The 18,701-nt window shown below is 34.6% G+C and overlaps 1 protein-coding gene across 1 annotated transcript in view; it reads left to right on the forward strand.

Moving 5' to 3' along the window:
• The window catches only part of dikar (CECR2 histone acetyl-lysine reader dikar), a 45,732-nt gene extending 27,657 nt beyond the window's left edge, over positions 1-18,075 (forward strand). The window contains exons 6-10 of the mRNA XM_089649916.1: positions 1,869-2,063; positions 5,571-5,777; positions 7,224-7,486; positions 7,962-8,162; positions 8,426-18,075. Of these exons, the coding sequence (XP_089506042.1) occupies positions 1,869-2,063; positions 5,571-5,777; positions 7,224-7,486; positions 7,962-8,162; positions 8,426-13,221 (5,662 nt within the window). The 3' untranslated portion in view covers positions 13,222-18,075. The remainder of the gene's footprint in view (positions 1-1,868; positions 2,064-5,570; positions 5,778-7,223; positions 7,487-7,961; positions 8,163-8,425) is intronic.
• The last annotated feature ends 626 nt before the right edge of the window (positions 18,076-18,701 follow it).

Genomic DNA, 18,701 nt, shown 5'->3' on the forward strand with positions numbered 1-18,701 from the left:
TAAAATGGTTTTCAAGATTCAAAATAGATCATGAAATATTTTAAAGGCAGAATTAGACTGGTAGAAAGTTATTTATGATCTGAATTAAAACTGACAGTGGTAGAACATATTTAATCGATTACAATTGGTAGAGCTATTTGAATTTTTTGGCATGCTTTTTTTTATTTAGTTTTAATAATTTAGAAGTTATAGATACTTTCTTTTGAAATAACATTAGGTCTTAGAGGGCATGTTTCATGCAAAATGACAACTTGTACACTATAAACAAAAACAAAAAACATTTGTTAGTAAATAAAAAAAATAAATGAAAAATCAAGAGAAAAAATTTGTTTGAGATTAAACACAATAATTACTTAATTAATTTACAATAAATATTAAAATGGCTACCGCCGAACGAATAAACTAGTTCTAAAAGCCAGGAATGACAGCAATTGGTAAACAAAAACTACAAATTTTTATTTGCTCTAGATAAGTACAAAAAAATTCAGAAATCTGTGTATTTTAAATATTTAACAAAATTACATTTGAAAAGGTTAAAGCCAACTAGATCATGTATTATTATTATTGCGAGTGGTCTTATATATTTCACAGTTAAGGGGAACGGTTGCCCGACCTTTTTCGTACAAAACTTACATTTGAAGCCAAAATACCCAACCAAACTAAATAATATTTTTTTTATCAAAATAATAATTTGAAACACAAATAAATAAAGCAGCTAAAATAATATATCTGTTATAGATATTTGCTATACCTTTTGATAAAAAAAATATATTTTTCATTTTGGTTAAGTATTTTGTCCTCAAATACAAATTTAAGTTTTGTATGTATCTGTTATAGATATTTGCTATACCTTTTGATAAAAAAAATATATTTTTCATTTTGGTTAAGTATTTTGTCCTCAAATACAAATTTAAGTTTTGTATGTATCTGTTATAGATATTTGCTATACCTTTTGATAAAAAAAATATATTTTTCATTTTGGTTAAGTATTTTGTCCTCAAATACAAATTTAAGTTTTGTATGGAGAAGGCTGCACGGCCGTTCCTTTTAAGGGTATACTTAAAATAATAGAAAATATTATGCTTAAAATGTTAGGATGAATTATTTGTGTGCCCCTGTACACGCAATGTGAATATGAATACTAAATAGTTTTGTCCTTATACAAACTCAATTCTCCCAAGAAAGGCATACTAACACAATATTGTATTTGAATGCATTGAATTGAATCACTCTTAATCTTAATACTTAAAAGTAAAACTTCCAAAAAATGTTTTTTTTTCCTAAAATAATTTAATTAGCGTCATCTATGAAAGAGCAGATTATTCATTCTTTTAAGTATACTCTTAAAGGTAGAGGTATTTCTAAGTAACCAATTTTTATTACATTATTATGTAATAAAATAAAATTAAATGAGTAAATTAAAAAAATTACTCATGCGAAATGTAAAAATTGAGCGATATTTAGCTCTAATGTATAATATTTAGGTTATTTATAATAGTAGAGGTTCATCATGGTTTATAGTTCCACCACACAACATCGACAGCCTCCTTCGTTTGTTTGGCTTTGGGGATTGCCAGTCAGATTGTTGTGAATTTGTTTGCTCATTTTAATTTTGATTGAATCTTACATTAATGGTTTTGCACTTATATTAAGGAACATTGTTTTATTACATGTAATTAATCCAACAAATTAAAGTCCCACGAGGACATTGTTTCACAAATATTCATTTGTGTGGTGCAACTTGCTATGAAATTACTAACAAAATATAGGATTCTACACTTTGAAGACTTTGACTGCCAAGTCTACTTACTGTGTACTTTCCTATAATTGTTTAGGGGCTTTTTGTTAGAAAGATTCTGGTTTTTTAGGCTTTTGGAGTCAGTGCCTCGGCGAACCTCCACTCGCGTTCAGTCCAAAAACAAACAAAAGGAGACTGACGGACAGAAGCAGTTAGAAGAGGTGGTTGAATCTGGGAGGGAAAGGGAAACAGCCAGGCCACAACATAAGGGTAATCTCGATAATACCATGCGGGAGAGCAGGGCCAGGCGTCGTGAGAAAATAAGGTAAACTAAATAAACAGTACGCTTCCCACCAGGTGTTGGATAGTGGAGTCATTTATTACAAATAATATTGCTCAAATATGCTAATCCGAAAACCTTAAAATAATCAAATAAATAATATTGTAAATTTTCCCTAGTCACAATATTCCATACAATCACTTTTTGCGCGCGCATGGCTTCTTAGTGGTCGGATGACAAAGAAATCGTAATTTACTTTTCACCAATGAATATAACGAGCGGCGTTATCCGATCGCTGCGGATACACAACCGATGAACTCGATAACGGTCACTTTTCATTCCCGATCATGTGCGTTTTATCACGTCACAACTGCCGACATATTTAGATTATTTACTCTGAATTGAATAACCACATCTCATATTAGATATATGTGAACTTTAACACCGCGATCTCGCCTGAATTAAGACATTCGTCTAATTAATCCATAATCTAGTTGACTCTGTTATCTCCGATGATTGCCCGTCCATCGCCAATCCCAGAGTGAACGCTCGGAAACGGAAACTCTCCTCACCTCGTTCCTCCAGTGATGCCCTAGTCTTCCCACTGAATAATTAATTTGGAAATAATTATCTAGTACTAAACTGATACTTGGGTGGATTATGTTATAAAGCAGTGTTTATTCTATTGCTGTGAGTAAATAAAGATTTTAACACTGCTTCATAACACCGTCTGCTCCAATTTTGGTTACAATATCGGTCTCGACAAGTTTCACAGTTGATCCTTCATCAAGTAATGTAAATGTTGGCACCTTGTCTTTGTATGGTGCACTAAGCACAACTGGTGCGATTTTCAGGGTGGCGCTCTAATCAGTGCTCTGGTGTCATCAGTTTGCGGTGCTTCTTCGTACAAATTCTGGATCGTGCAGTTGGGTGTGACGCGGGTATCGGCATCCCCCTATTGTTTTACAACCTTGCGAGGGGTGATTCTCAAAGCATTTGCGGCATAAATTTGCTGTACGTACGGTCTCCCATCGAAGATTGAAGCTTTTGGTGGCAAATTCTTTGCATTCTCTAGTTTTGTGGTCGCCGCTGCACTGGGCCCAATTCGCACTGGTTGTTTTTTTGTTTGTTGCTTGGTCCGAGGTAATTGGGTGGTTCGGTTGCCTTGCGCTTGAGTGCGCCGGACTCTTCCTTCGGATCGTCTTGTTATTATATTATTTCCTTCATGAATGCAGTGAACTTGGCAATTTGTCGGTGATATCGCTCAGCAGTGCAGGTTAAGGTAGCCATCAGTTTTCAGAATCTGGAGGGAGGCCACCAGGTTTTGTACTGTCCTGGAGAAGACTGGTAGGTCCTCGAATGATATAGTCGTGAGGTAAGGCAATTTTTAAACCTTGAACATAAATTTGGCTATGGCGCCAGCGTTGCCATATTGCTGTTCGAGGACGCTCTCTGGTAACTGTGCAGGATCAGCAGTGGACCCACGGTATCTCGTGCATTGCCTTTGAGAGGACATTGCAGCTGGATGAGGTTCTCGCTTGGGGTCATTTGGCAGGTGGCAGTGGATTGCGTATGCTGTGCTTTCCAGATGGAAGGTTAGGACTTGCCAGCTGCTTGGAGTGTCGCAGCATTCAGGGCTGAGAGTAATTCCGTGATCTGTTTGGCGTGTTGTTCCTCCTGAATGCACATTTCTCGGCGTTTGAAGTGAGTCCTCAGTCGACTCAGATGGTGTATTGCTGTTTTTTCCGTTGGGTTTATGTGGTTTCAACAGGTCCAAAGGGGCGTTGACCAGTGGTGGCAGAGTTGAAGTGGCGGGTGGGTCTGGAGACAGGCTGGTCTCGGGTCTGGCAAGGTATGTTGGTTGGAGTTTCAGTAGGGGCCAAGGTGAATGTGTCTGGGGCCTTATGAAGTGGCACAGGCATATTGGGGCTGTACTGGCTGGTTCCGGATGATGTTGAGGCCTTGCGGCCGCTGCGAAGTAACCTCATCTCACCTAGGTGAGACTGAAGGCGTGTGTGTGTAGATCCAGCTCGAAGGACCAAATTGTAGGAGACAGTTATAAAGTCTGTACAGATACTGTATACCAGGGGTGCTCAAACCGTCGATCGCGATCGACTGGTCGATCGCGAGTGCTTTTTGAGTCGATTTCGAGAAAAATTTCCCATTTTTCATGTCTTCTTTTTTTATTATTTATTTGTAGTTTGTAGAATTCAAAATATCGCAATCGACTAACTGACGAACATATGTCATCGTGCTTGCGATTAGCACTCGGTAATTACGTACCATCGTATGAAAAGTATGCTGAGGACATGCAGTGCCACGCTTCAACATCCAAAGTCATTATTCAGTTAAGTTTAGAAACTAGAACTCGTTTGTTTTTTGTAAGAACCAATAAACTTGCAATTTTGAATAAATATAAGTTTTTTTATTGACTTTTTAGTGCAGACCTCCACCTACCTTGACTAAAAAAAATGCATATTGCCAACTAATTTCTATCGTTCCTCCAAATTCTATGTGGATTCGTGGCCTATATATACACTTATACCTGCGCCACGATACACCCTACCTACATAGATGACAATCCTGCATCACACATACTTGCAGCCTCTCAGAGTCGATCGATCGGAATCTAATAATATTGAGGTAGATCGCCAGCAGTTAAAGTTTGAGCACCCCTGCTGTATGCAATAGGGGTACTGACACAGCTTGTCACGTAATCTGCCTTGGGGAGCCTGGCAAAAAATGGAGTGAAGCTACTTCAAAGTACAGAGAGAATTGATTTCTAAATCTGTATTGACACATGAATCTACTACTAGGCAAAACTGATTTTAAACTGGGAACGTATTTTTATATAACGTATGTTTCTCATATAATTCCATGAGAGTGAGAAACATTAATGATGTGTTTCAAAAATTTTCAAAGATATTTTTTCTTCCCTTTGGACTTTTTCAGTTACAGAGTTGACTCTTTCGTTTTTACTTATACATTTTTTTTACTCACTGTATTTTTGTTTTTTAAAGAAAGACATTCCTGATTATACTGAAGCACATGTTTTGCCTTTGTGGGATTTTTTTGTTTTCACTTTAATATATATTCTTGTATTTTCAATTTATATTACCCTATATTTTAAAACTGTTCCAACATAATATTTCAATGCCTTCTTTTTTGTGTGCGAAAAAATTAATTTGGTGATTTAATGTGAATGCCGCAAAAGAGTCCTAACTGATCCCAACCGATTGGAGCCAGTGAGACTATGGCATACCTAATTGGGGTATGTTGTGAGGCTGAAGGTAGTGGTGAGATACTGAGAGTATCTTTCACTCTGGAAAGTGGACTTTTGGTCTGCCCAAGGGAGTGATCGGCAGCGATCGAGTTAATGAGATCTTATTTGTAAGGTGGAACTAATTGTCATCTTGGGAAAGGAATCGGTCCAGATGTATAATTTCTTTCTTACGACACTTTTCCTTATTATGTGCCTAATAATCATTTTCAGTTACTAAAGTATGCCTTAGGTCAATGTATGTATATGAATTGGGATCGATATTATTGCAGGACCCAGTCGACGTCGTCGGGTTCGCCCGGATCGCCAAGTGGCTCCTTGGAGAAAGGCATCAAGACGTCCTCCTCGCCGGCTGCTGCGCCGCGCCCCTCGGGCCGCCAGACAAACAACTCACTGGCCTGCGCTACGGGGCAGATCCTCATCCCCGATGCGGAGGAACGGGAGTACGCCTCTAAGAGGAAAAAGATGAAGAAAGAAATGTGAGTGGAAATTTTTTATCGTGCCAATTAAATAAGAAAAACTAAAATTAGATTATATATTATATTCTCCAAAAGTTTCGCTTGGAATTGCTTGATTCTTACAATATTATATCATGTATGTAAATATGCTTGGTGATTTGAAAAATTTTAGCCGTTAAATCTAGAAGTATCCTCGTATTAGGAAGGGCAAAAAGTCATGTAACATTTTTTGGTGAAACTGAGTTTTTGACATCACTTTGATTTCCGTGTCTTTTTGTAACTTAATAAAAATTCTTTAAATCGACTTATGTTGTGGGAATTAATGACTAACAGCACCAAGTCTAAGATTTTTAGTTTTCAAGCGTCTTGGACCACTCACATTTCTATTGCAAGCAAACTAACCACATACAGCCTTACTAATAAAGAGTCTCTTCAAAACCATTGTTTTTGTTGATCATTGTACAAAGACTGTAAAATTTATATTTCGAATTGATAGACATGGCACGATCAAGTGAATCGGATACACGAGTTGGGCCATGTCAAGAGTCAGAATAATAGAAGAGTATGTATGAATGTGAATGAGGCAAAAAGTGTGTGCCAAGACCGAGTTTGGTGGTCCATCCTCTCTGCCTAACCCTGCGCGGAAACATTGTGATGGTTAGTTAGTTAGGTAAGATTTTTTTTTTTTATGTAAGTTATATTTTTGAGTAAATCGAGTCACTAGTTGGAATTCTTGTTTTTTGATTAAATGCAAAATATTCAGTCGTAATTATTACTTTCAGATGTTTATTGTTTTTTAAAATCTTGAGTTGTTAGAACGAGTTGTTTCACAGAATTTGATCAATTCATAAAATTTCAAAGTTGATTTTCAATTCAAGTTCGGTTATTATATGAACTTGAATAGAATCTTCACAGAACTTGATAATGAACTTTTAAATTTGGTGAACTGTTCAAATTCTCTGAAACAACCTGTCCTAAATTATATATAATTTTTAAACTAGGTTCATGTAGTTTGATATGTTAAACTAATTTGGGAATTGGGTATGGGTACCGCGGAACCATTTATTGGATAATTAATACCCTACCATAGGTCACCCCAAGTGGTTAACTAGGTTTGGTGACTTAGGAAGGATTAGATTACATCTGGAAGTAACCTCTAAAACCGGATACCGAAAAGTGTTGAATGTTGGTTTGGTGCAAGTAAATGTTCTTCGAACATGTAATTAGGCGTGTTCAATAAGTTATTGGCTTTTTCCAGTACTTAGGCGCAAATCCAAAGAATTTTCAGTATCTAGGAAATGCTGCACCGTGTTATTAGAGTCTCCTTTGTTTGAGTCTCTTTTGTTTGGGTTGCTTTCTGTTTGAACAAAAATTCATATTGTTGTGCTTTTAGGATTATGGAATGGCCCTAAAAAAAAGTGATTTAAAACTTTTTTCTAATGAGTGACATTATTTCTATGATTTCAGTTTTGAGCTTATGCAAGAAGATGTGCAGACAGACATGTATAAAGTTCTGGAGCAACTGAAGTCGCATGAAGACGCTTGGCCTTTCATGGAACCCGTAGAGGAAGACTATGCCCCCAACTACTACAGCGTCATTAGACGGCCAATGGACCTCCAGCGCATGGAGGAGAGACTGGATCAGGGATATTATCGCAACTTTACCATGTACAAGAATGATTTTAATCTGATAGTCAACAACTGCAGACTGTATAATGGACAGGATAATGGTAAAAAAAATTGAATTTCAAAATACATTTCCAGCTAACTAAAAAAATAATTTACTTTAGTAAAAAAAAAATATTGTAGTTTTTGTGATCTCTGTTGGTTTCACCAATTTCGGAAAACTTTGTTTTATCCGTCTAATTAATTGTTCTTCAGGTACCCTCTTAAAGCATTCAGATTTATAAAACTACTATACAATGTTTCATTGAAGTTGGAACGGTGTCTACATGATTAAAAGCTAATGGTGGGATCCACAGTTGTTAAATTTGTTGGTCGTATTAGCAGTGTTATGAGTACAGGTGAATTTTTTACTTATGCCACATTATCAATGTATTGTGGATTCACGCCATTGTGCCATCTCTAAAAGGAAATACATTCTACCGGTGCATGGCAAGAAGCTAATACAGATGATTTGCGGCATTAACCATATTTTTTAACGCTGGGGATTCAAGAACAATATTATTATGTTTTGTATTTCAGAGTACACAGAGATGGTGGATAAACTTGAAGAAGCATTTAAAAAGTTAACAGAGCGCTTCTTTGATCGCTCTTCTTCAGATGACGAAATCCTTGTTGAATATCCTTTGCCGAACCCAGCTCCCAGAAAACATCATGTCAAACTTGAAAAGCCTTCACTGGAACCTGAGGAATCTAAGAAGCGCAAACGAGTTGAGGTCAAAGGTTAGTTAATCTTATTGTTTCTAAATAATTAACAGTCAATCTAAGAGGAATTTTCTCTTATAAATTTGTGAGAAAATGAGGCATGATTTATTTTAATGTAGGTAATTCCACTGTACATTGTTTGATATTCGTAGGTTTTCATTTAACAACAAAAAATTTGCAGTTACATTCACTTTGTGAATTATGTAATTAAGAACATGTTGGAATTATTGATTTTATACTCTCAACCTTTTCAAAAAAATAATGTTATTCTATATTTTCAGCTGAAGACACTAAGGATTCCGAAGATAATATTTCCAAAAAATCAGAGGATAATAATTCCAAAAAATCTGAGGGTGAAAGAAAACATGAAAGTGGCAAACACAAAGTGGTAGAACACAAGAATAAGAAGATTAAACTCGAATACGACAGTGCGGATACCAACAATCACTTGTCAGATGGCCCTTCGCTTAAGGACATTGAAAAGGCTGAAAAGAAGAGCAAAAAGTCACGATTGCATACAAAGAAAAAGAAAAAGACAAAAGGTTTGAAAACTTCCAAGAGCCGCGATGAAAAGAGGCTGAGCAAAAAAATAAAGCAAAAAAGGAAACATTCCAAACACAATACAGACAGAGTAAAGAAAAAGAAAAGTTCTCGAAGGCTTTCCTTTGATTCTAAAAGATCGAGAAGTAATAGCTTTTGTAGTGAAGAATATACATGTGAGGAGGAACTGGCTCCAAAAAAACGTCACGCTTCTCCCGAAATAGACTTTTACAAAGACAAGTTTGACAAAATTAAAGAAAGACGAAGAGGTTCTTCTAAAAATAATGCAGATTCTGATAGCAAAACCGATAAAGGTAAATCAAATCTACCGCTTCCCGAAAAAGATAAGAATTTGAAATTGAAGGAAACTATAGAAAAGCTCAAAGCGAAAAGTGAGAAATCTGAAAGTCCTCCTGTTTATGAGGATCTGTTTGTGTCCAAAAAGAGTTCTTCCAAGAAAGAAAAAAAGAGATATGATGATTCAGACAGTCATAAAAAAACTGAAAAGCCGAAAAGCAGACAAACAGATGAATATGAGTTTGTTGATGATGCAAATCCGGATGATGCAACAGGCAAAGTAGAATATTCTACTGCTGCACCCAAAAAATCAACAAAAAAACAATCAAATGCTAAGAATGAATCTGCGACAGAAGCTTTAGAACAGGCTGTCAAAGACATTAGCAAATGGCTTGACGATGACCCCAAGGTTCAAGAGTTTAGTTCAGAAAGTACTAATTCTCCTCTGCAGACCGTTGCCACAGAAGAATCTCCATCAACTGTCGCTAGCAGTAAACCCGAAGAAGACATTTTGTCTAGTCAACAGGAAAAAGAGAAAGAAAAGGGAGCGAATGCAAAAAAAGACGGGCTCAAGAAAAGACACCATAAAGATCCAACTAAAAGTTTGGCAAGAAGAAAAGAATTGCAACGGACCATTGAGAGGTTGCAACCAGGGAAGAGTAAGGGAAACCTTTTATCAAATATGCAATCTTGCCCAAAACAAGAAGAAAATTCTACACCAAGTGTAACCAATAAAGTAAAAGAAGTAAAGAGTTCACTAATTATGAAGACTGAAGAGGGCAGTCCTAAGCTTAGTTTGGGCACTGTTTTACCAACAGTTGGATTTGGTTTAGGGAAACAACACAATTTCACCCAAGAACCTCCTACACCACCCAATGTGGCCAAAGTAGAAGTAGTTGACACTGGTACAATGACATGTGAGAATGAAGACAATGTGTCAACAGAAGTGGATATGAAATCAGACACAGTTGTTGAGAATGAAGAAGCTCCTACCACTGAAGTCAAGATTGAGAAACCTTCCACGCTTGCAAAACAGTGCCAAGAAAAGGCAACTCCAAATTTAAGCGCTTGGTTCAAGGCGTTTGGGGCTCCTAAAAGTGGTGGTACAGCTTCTACAAGTACGAGCACAAGCACAACCACAACTATCAAGAAAAAGTTTGATGATATTGACCAAGAAGATTTGATTGATAGAAAAACAACAAGTCCTGATAATATAAGCAGTATTAAAAATGAACAGAGCGTTGATGACTCGCTTATTGTCGAAGGAGGTGATAGTCCACTTCCTAGTTTGACATCTAACAGTAGGCTTCGCCGTACTAGCACAGGTAGTTCAATATCTGAGAGGTCTTCATTCAGTCAGGATCTGGACTCTCCTCGACACCAGCCCTCACATCCTTCTCCACTCATCCAATCTCCTGCTTCTCCGCGCACGGATGAGCATCAGAAACAATATCCCTTGATGAATGTCACAGTGAGGGTAGGTTTTTATCAGGATACAGCTTCAGTAAAGAGCAGCCCAGAGAAGAGTTGCAGTCCCCGTGAAGGCCCGCAGTCTCCTTATCCTGCCTACTCGCAGCATGTATATGCTGCTTCTGCAAATGGCAGTATTCAACAAACTAACCAATCTCAACTCTTGAGTATTGAGGCACCCTGTAAAAGTCCACTTCCCACGTATGGACAGACACAGCCTCCACCATTTTACGATGCATCTAAAGCTGTACAAGCTAATAAATCTGTGCGTCAAGAAGACTACACTGCCTTTGGGCCGGACTCCATGTATCAGAGACCTTCTTCGCCATTTTCGGGGTCGTTCTCTCCAGCCCAGTCCCCTTACTCACAGCACAGCCAGCACTCTCCCTATTCCCACGTCCAACACTCTCCTCAGACGTTTGGCCAACCCACAGCAGTAGCAGTCAGTAATGTTATACAATCTACTGAAAACAAAGTTGTTGAGAAATCAGCCATATTTCCAGTTAAGAAGAGGACCTATAATGAACACTCGGAGCATGTAACAGATGTCAACTCTAGTATTATTCAAAATCAAGGTGCAGCCAAAGTTAGCGAAAATGTTGTTGTATCAGCTGTAGGGGTTCCGCCTGCCATCTATTTTGATGAAGAGAAAGTGGAGACACCTAGTTCCTGTGTTGTACTGAATAATAATCCCAGTGTTATAACATCTGCTAATTCTAAAAATGTAAAGAAAACAATTCAGCTTTCTTATTCACCCAAAATGGAAACAGAAATTGTTCCCACACTGCCTAATTTTACACCTGAAACTGTAGAGAGGGGTACTCTGGAGCTTTGTCCTCAATACACTGACGTCGCATCAGATTATTCAGCACGTAAAATTCAACCTCAGATTAATGATTTCTCATTGGTAGGTTTATCAAAATCTCACATGGAAAAAAATGCTGCTGGCTTGTACCAAGACACAAGCATATCTAAACATATGAGCGGTTCAACTCTATTCAGTGAAGTGAAAAATGCCACTGAAATAGCAAGCAAGGACTTCTCAATGAGGAACAAAACTATTGACATGATAAATATGGGTTACTCCAACAAATTCATGGATACTTCAAAGATTAATGTTGATATGGTAAATATGGGATATTTGGTGCCAGACTCAGGAAATATGGAAAAAAAAATATCAGCACACATGTCAAAGATTGATTCCAATATGGATGAAACCAAAAGTCGAAGTTATGATTTATATAATATGGCTTGTAATATTATGCCATTTGCAGGCAGACCTGATCAAATCAATCCAAGTGTTTTAAAGGTAGCGCCGAGCAGTGAATACTCTGATAAAAACAAAAAGCAACAGGCCTATGATAAAAGCCATTCTGTTCTGCAGTACACTAATCAACCAATGGAACTGATGAATGCTAATCGTTCTGCAAGTGTTCGACCAAGCTATCTTGAAAACATTAATATTGTTAAGGAAAACAGGTCTTCAATTGTACCGACTTATAAGGATTGGAATGTCGAAACTATTAAGAAGAATGATCCCTATAATTTATCTGCTTATAAAGAAATGCAAAATAAATCTGACCCAAATAAAATAAATCCATCGCAAATGATAGTGCCAGCCAATCCAGGCTTGGTGCAGAAGACAAATACTGACAACTTAAACTATGAATCTCCAAATAATGTCAACGATACGGATGAATCCCAGAGGACCAAGTCAGACAATATGAGAGTGCCCATCATTCGTATTGAAATATCTTCTTCCATCAAACCCCAGGCAGACACACAGCAGCTCACTCCATCAGAGTATATTAGGCCTCGCAACGTCAATGTTAACTTACCCATCCATCAAACAAAGACAGTGGACAGTGTGAATTATGACCGCAATATGGCTATGAATGCACCCAATGTGTATAAGGCACAGTCAAGCCATCCAATTGATGCATCACTGAGAAATATTCCAAATATACCACAAATGATGGAGAAATATGTCAAAGATGACCGAATGCTAAGTGCTTTTCCACCTTCTGTATCCTCACCATACCATGACAAGCCTATTGCCTACCACAAGAATATGCATGGGGGTGTACCTTCCAGTCAAATGTTTCAGCCTGTATCGATGCCAATGGCGTACGGCAGAGACACTACGTACTCCCCCAACATTCAAACGAGTGTGCACAATTTATCTGTGGATACAGTACCCATGGAAACGGAGAAGAAAAATAAATCCAGAAAGAAGAAGGCTCTTCCAGAAACTCCTCCTGTAGGCAGCAGTAATCAGAGCTTTCATTCTTACGGTAATCTTAAGTCAGGACTTTCATCTACAGTGGAGCAAGCAGCCATAGCTTTAAAATCGTCGAATATACTCCCTGGTAGCGCTTTCAACTATGGTCCCTCTGCTCTGAGCTCTGGGCTGTACGGAGATAGCACAAGAATCTTAGAAGAGATGAGGACATCTACCTCCAACCAGTACATGGCTGCCAACTACATGGCAGCGGCAGCAGCGGCCCACCAGAGCGACAAGGGGGCCAAGCCCGCCCACCAGGCCAACCCCTTTCAGTTCCTGGGCCACCACCCACAGACGCGGCCCGCCTACCCCCTCATGAGCATGGACCCCTCCTCCGCACTCTACCAAGACTATCTGCACCGTCACCAGGAAGAGTTGTTGCGCCACTCCACCTCGCAGATGATGGGCATCTTCCCACCCGGCTACCCGGGCTCGCTGGGAGTTCGACAGCCTTACGACTCCATCAGCAGGCCTTCTTGGCTTTAGGAATGGCTGAGAGACTATCCACCTCTGTTTAACTATAATCCTGCAGCAGGCTGGCCTTTTGATTTGTAAAAAATGTAAATATATCACGACACTGAAACTAGCGGTTTAAATATATATTGGAACATCTTTGTAGGTCATTAGAAAGTATGACTGAAGGATAACTGATTGGTGCCTTTAACAAACTCTGATGGAAATGATGTAATGCAATGTAAGTATTGTGGAATATGAGGGTGATTGTGAAGGCATTAGTGTGAGGTGCATGACCAAATATATGACATATCAGAAGAGGGTCATGTCAAGAGCCTAGAATTATAGGTAAAATGAGGGCCTAGTTCTCTTTAAAAATACATCACTAACAATGTATTTTGCATTTAACCCCTTTTATTACTATGTCCTAGTTTTCATAAATTTCATAACCTCTATTATTATTATTATTATATATACATACATGTATTATTTAAATATCATTTTGTTTTGCTGTTTCATCACAGTGCTAATCAGCTTACAGATTTTATTTTACTGACTTCAGATAGTTGTTGATGATTTAATGTCATTAGAAGGTGTATCTGACAAACCTTGGAGGAAATATTATTCCTCCAAGTGACAAACACATCCAAAGATTTTAATGAATTATTTTGACCCATTTGAGTATTATTGCTTGTAGATTTTAAGATTTTTTTAGATAAGCGTGTAATCGATGTTTATTAATGATTTTAATGCCTTTTTTTTTATTAGAGCCATATATTTAATTAACACTTGATTTAAATAGTAGGCGCATAGGTATATAATATAATTATATTATAGGTTACGATAAAAAAATATCAATGGTTTTAATTAATTTCTTTGATATTGTTTACAATATACTTATTGCATTATATATTATTTCAGTGACATGTAAATTTTATTTTATAAAACATGGGAATCTCATGTATTGTATGATTTATTAATAATTATCCCTAAAGCATAATTTATTATTAATATATTGCTTCGATTTGCTAAAACTGTTTTGTTTTTACGTAATAGTTAAGTTTGTTATGAAGGTATATTCGTTTTCGAAGCTTCAATACGGTCCAGTCAACTTATTTCTAATCTGCTATAATGCTGCTCTAAAAATTAAATAGAATCATATTTCCATCTGACAGTTCTTTATTTGATCAAAGTTTTATTATGATTTGCATCTTGTTAGTAAATTATTTAGTTTAGTTGTAATAATATTTGAATTTAGGTTTGTAATAACTGCATAATTTCAACAATATTGTTTCACTTATTCTAAATGTTTATAAGTGGTTTAAATTAAATATAGCTTTAAGGTAAAACTTACACTTAATATTTCCCCATCCCAAAAAATATGAAATTAACTCTAATTAAAATTTGGAAGATGATTATTGTATGTTACATATTATATATAATATTATATACAGGTAGTAGATTGTACAGCTGACAAAACTGAGGATTTCTTAAAAGCTGCAGTTGTTTGGAAAATATTCTGAGATATTTTCTAGGCAACAACAACTTTTATATTTTAGTTTGTAAGAATGTAAATCAGACAAAGAGGTGTGGAAGTCCCACATGTTATTTCTGTGGAACTATTACTACGATGGAGATAGTATTTAAAATTATTTCAACAGCTAGAAAATCACATTTATTTATACATTCACTTTAAAAGGACAAATCTTTCTCTTACCTACCAAAGCAGAATTATTTTGACTTATTTCATAAAGTTCATATTCACTGTATAGAACAGTTACTTACGAATAACTGCAAACCTTCTGGTTACCAAGTTCTTGGAATTTCAAAAAGAAATACTTATATAATATATATTTGTTTTTTTCTTTTCTGAATTGAGCAGGACAGAAAAGTCAGATTTGCAAATATTGCTTGATATGCAAACACATTTATTCTCGAATTCTTACTTTAATTTTAAAACCTTCTGATCTAACAAATGAAAATATCTGAATTGAAATTAATTTATCTTTTCCCTGAAACATGGCGGACCAAAGCAACATTTTATTAAACCAATTACACTTGTAGAATATTGTCCAATTCATAATTATATTACTTCCACCAATGTGATTGTAATGTTTAGAATATATGTATAAGTCCATTGATTTTATCATTTTTAAAATGCATAATACCTTATTGTTTGGAATAGCTGAAATTGTTGAAATGAAAATGAATTTTCATGTTTAATGTGCATTACACTTAATGATATAATAATGATTGTTGTAGGTTTAGGTATGTTGAATGGAAAAATGAAATATATGTCTGTAGATATTATGTGTATTTATGAATGTAGTACACTACTCTGTAATGTTATTATTATGTGGGTGATGACAACTTTATTTGTTGGCAATAATTTAGGCAATCATGTACTACATAAAATATTTTGACAATTACATTTATTTTGCTTTAATTGAACATAATGTTCACATCACAGAGGGTGGAATCCTTTAGTTGTAATAATAAAATTTTACATCTCGTATTATTTGGCAATACGTTTTAGAGTATATTGAAAATTGTCAGTTACCCAATAGACTCGGGTAAAGCTACCCAGCAATAATAATTTTGGACTAACGTTATCCATAAAGACCCAATTATGTAATTGGTTGCTTTTTGATAAGTGGCTTTCAATAAATTATATATATTTAATTATATTCTTGCACATCAACATTTTAATCTAATTATTGGCTTGCACAAACTTCTGGAGCTTTGATAGTGCCTGAAAACACTAAATTAGAAACAAAGTTAATCATAATTAGTGACCAGATTTTCTAGCCAAACTGGTATATTTAAGCATTACATATTATTTCTTGTTACCCATTTTTTCTGATTAATACACGTTAAAACTTAGTAAAATAAAAAAACACCCACTAAAAGTTGGATGCATTGCAAATATTTATTTATGTCGCAATTGCCTGTTTGTTTAATTAAATTTTTGTGTCTGCCATTTTTTTTCATCGCTGGTGATTTATTTTGAAATATTTATTATTAAATTAAAAACTGATAAGACATTGATGTTTATATAGATAAGTATTATGATAAAAATATCATTGAAAATAATATGCTTTCATGTTATTCATTAGCTTGACATAATCTGCACCACCACAAATGTGGGTTTATAAAAGTTTTTACGAGTTTATTTTGAACCTGTTTTATAATCTTTTTCAAAAATTGTTTTTTTCTTATTTGGAATATTTTTTAGGTTGAAAATATTCTTGGCTAGTAGATTAGACACTTTAAAGCTTACTTTTTATTATAAATTTTGCAATATCAAAAATTGTCACCAATGGAATTTCTGAAACATACAACAGGCACTTATTTATATATTATCTTATCTAACAGATCATTTTTTCAATATGTTAAAGCTGTTTTATTTTTTATTTTTTTATTTCTTTTTATTTAGGAAGCAAACAGTTGTACAGTAAAAAAATATAACAATAAACATTAATATATTCTAGACCAATTAAGTTCCATTGAGTTAAATGTTGATTTAGTATTTTTTACCTACACAACATATTAAATGGCAAAAAATAAACATAATAAAGAAATACATAAAATTAAAAACAAATAGAAAAAATACAACTTTTATGTATAGATTTTAAAAACACTCAGTTTACAATAAAACTGCCCACCTTTCATTTATTGTTATAATTGTGTCAACGGCTAAAATTATTTGCATCACAAGTAACTCAATAAGAAAACAATAAACTATACAAACAAAACAATAAAATTACAAACGGCCTTACGAAAGATACAAATCAGCCAAAAAGTAATGTTTTAAATAACGTAAATTTTGGGTGTACCCAAAGTACCCAAAATTGTCAACCTTTATGTTAGCTCAGTCACGCTTGATGCAAGTCAGTACCGAGCCACCTCGGTATTCAGAATTACATATTTATTAATTTAAAGTGTATACACATCACATTCCCATTTTTTCACTCTTAGTTTTTTATAAGAACATGAGTCAAAAGTAATGACAAAGATTAAAGTTTGGTATTTCTTTACCCCATTATTTCAGTTAGAGATTAATATTTTATACACCACATTTTTTTCATACCAATGTTTGAAAAGACAATTTTCCAATCAGTCACTTTATTTCTTAAAAATTGAAAAGTACTGGATTTGAAATACCATCTATTTAACACTGCTGTTCCGAAAGGTAGTAATACACTTCCCCAAACAAAACTTTTGTGCAATATGTAAGTTGTTTTCACATCACATACTATGTATAATGTAGGTAAGGTAAGGAAACCTATTAGGGATTTTTGGAGTCCCTAGAAAACCCTTGGGGTTGTATGTTATTTTTATCTTCAGGTGCTTAAATGCTAACCATCATTTAATTTATCTCTTATAATATATGAATTTCATCTCTCTAAATTATGTTCAAACTATCAAGGGGCTACACTGTACTTCATAATTATATTTAAATCGAATCAATTTTTCATTAACAAGTATCGACTTCCATATCTATTTATTATGATAATTTTCATGGTTTGATGTTCATTCTCCATCAAATATCTTTTTGTGAAATCATAAACAAAACATCAACTCCATCAAATATCTTATTGTGAAATCAAATGCAAAACATCAACTCCATCAAATATCTTATTGTGAAATCAAATGCAAAATATCAACTCTGTCAAATATCTTATCACATCAATTTTTGTTTATGCTATGATTAGACATTATGTTGATAACTCACCCATGATAATATTAAAATACATATTCAATTTTAAAACAAAACACATTATTTAATATTGTTATACAATTTGTTGTTGACAATTTACGGATGTCTTTCCCCCTTTGTAAATTTGTAAATGATCCAATATTTTTTTATTCAATTCAATTAATAATTAGTGCAATTTTCTGGTTCTTTTAGCTTTATGTAAAAAAATATGAAATTAATTTAATAGTACTTTTAGATAAGTGTGTTTACGTTTTATGATTAAATAGAATTCTATTGTAGATATATTTTGATTAAAATTTTGCATAACTTTTTCTTTCAAAATTGATTTATTTACAAAAAAATGATAATTAAAACCTTTTTTTATACTTGTTTGATTAGATTAATATTATTTGTATTATGACCCACATATTTTGTATATAATGTGTATTTACATCTTAAAGTGTATAAATGGTAGTATTGTTTTTAGCAAGAATTTATTTAATAGTAACTATTTATGTAATATGTGTTTCATCACACTTAACAATTTATATTGTGATTAATATCTATTTATTAATTATAAATGATTAAATATAAATAAATGAACTTAAAAATATGAATTCTTGTTTTCTTTTTTAAATTTGTTTGTTTTTTTTGTTAACTGGTTCCAGCCCTCGGTTCGCTCATTCAGGTGATAGAGCGTTAGAAAGTTGTGACGTGATGTAGCAACTCTGAATGCATTTGCAATTTATTTATTTAGAATATGTTGGAAAATTATATTAATGATTATTTATTAAAACTATTCTTCGGAGTGAAG

The sequence above is a fragment of the Hesperophylax consimilis genome, chromosome 31, assembly GCF_061612785.1.
Source record: "Hesperophylax consimilis isolate HC1 chromosome 31, BYU_Hcon_1.0, whole genome shotgun sequence".
NCBI lineage: Eukaryota > Metazoa > Arthropoda > Insecta > Trichoptera > Limnephilidae > Hesperophylax > Hesperophylax consimilis.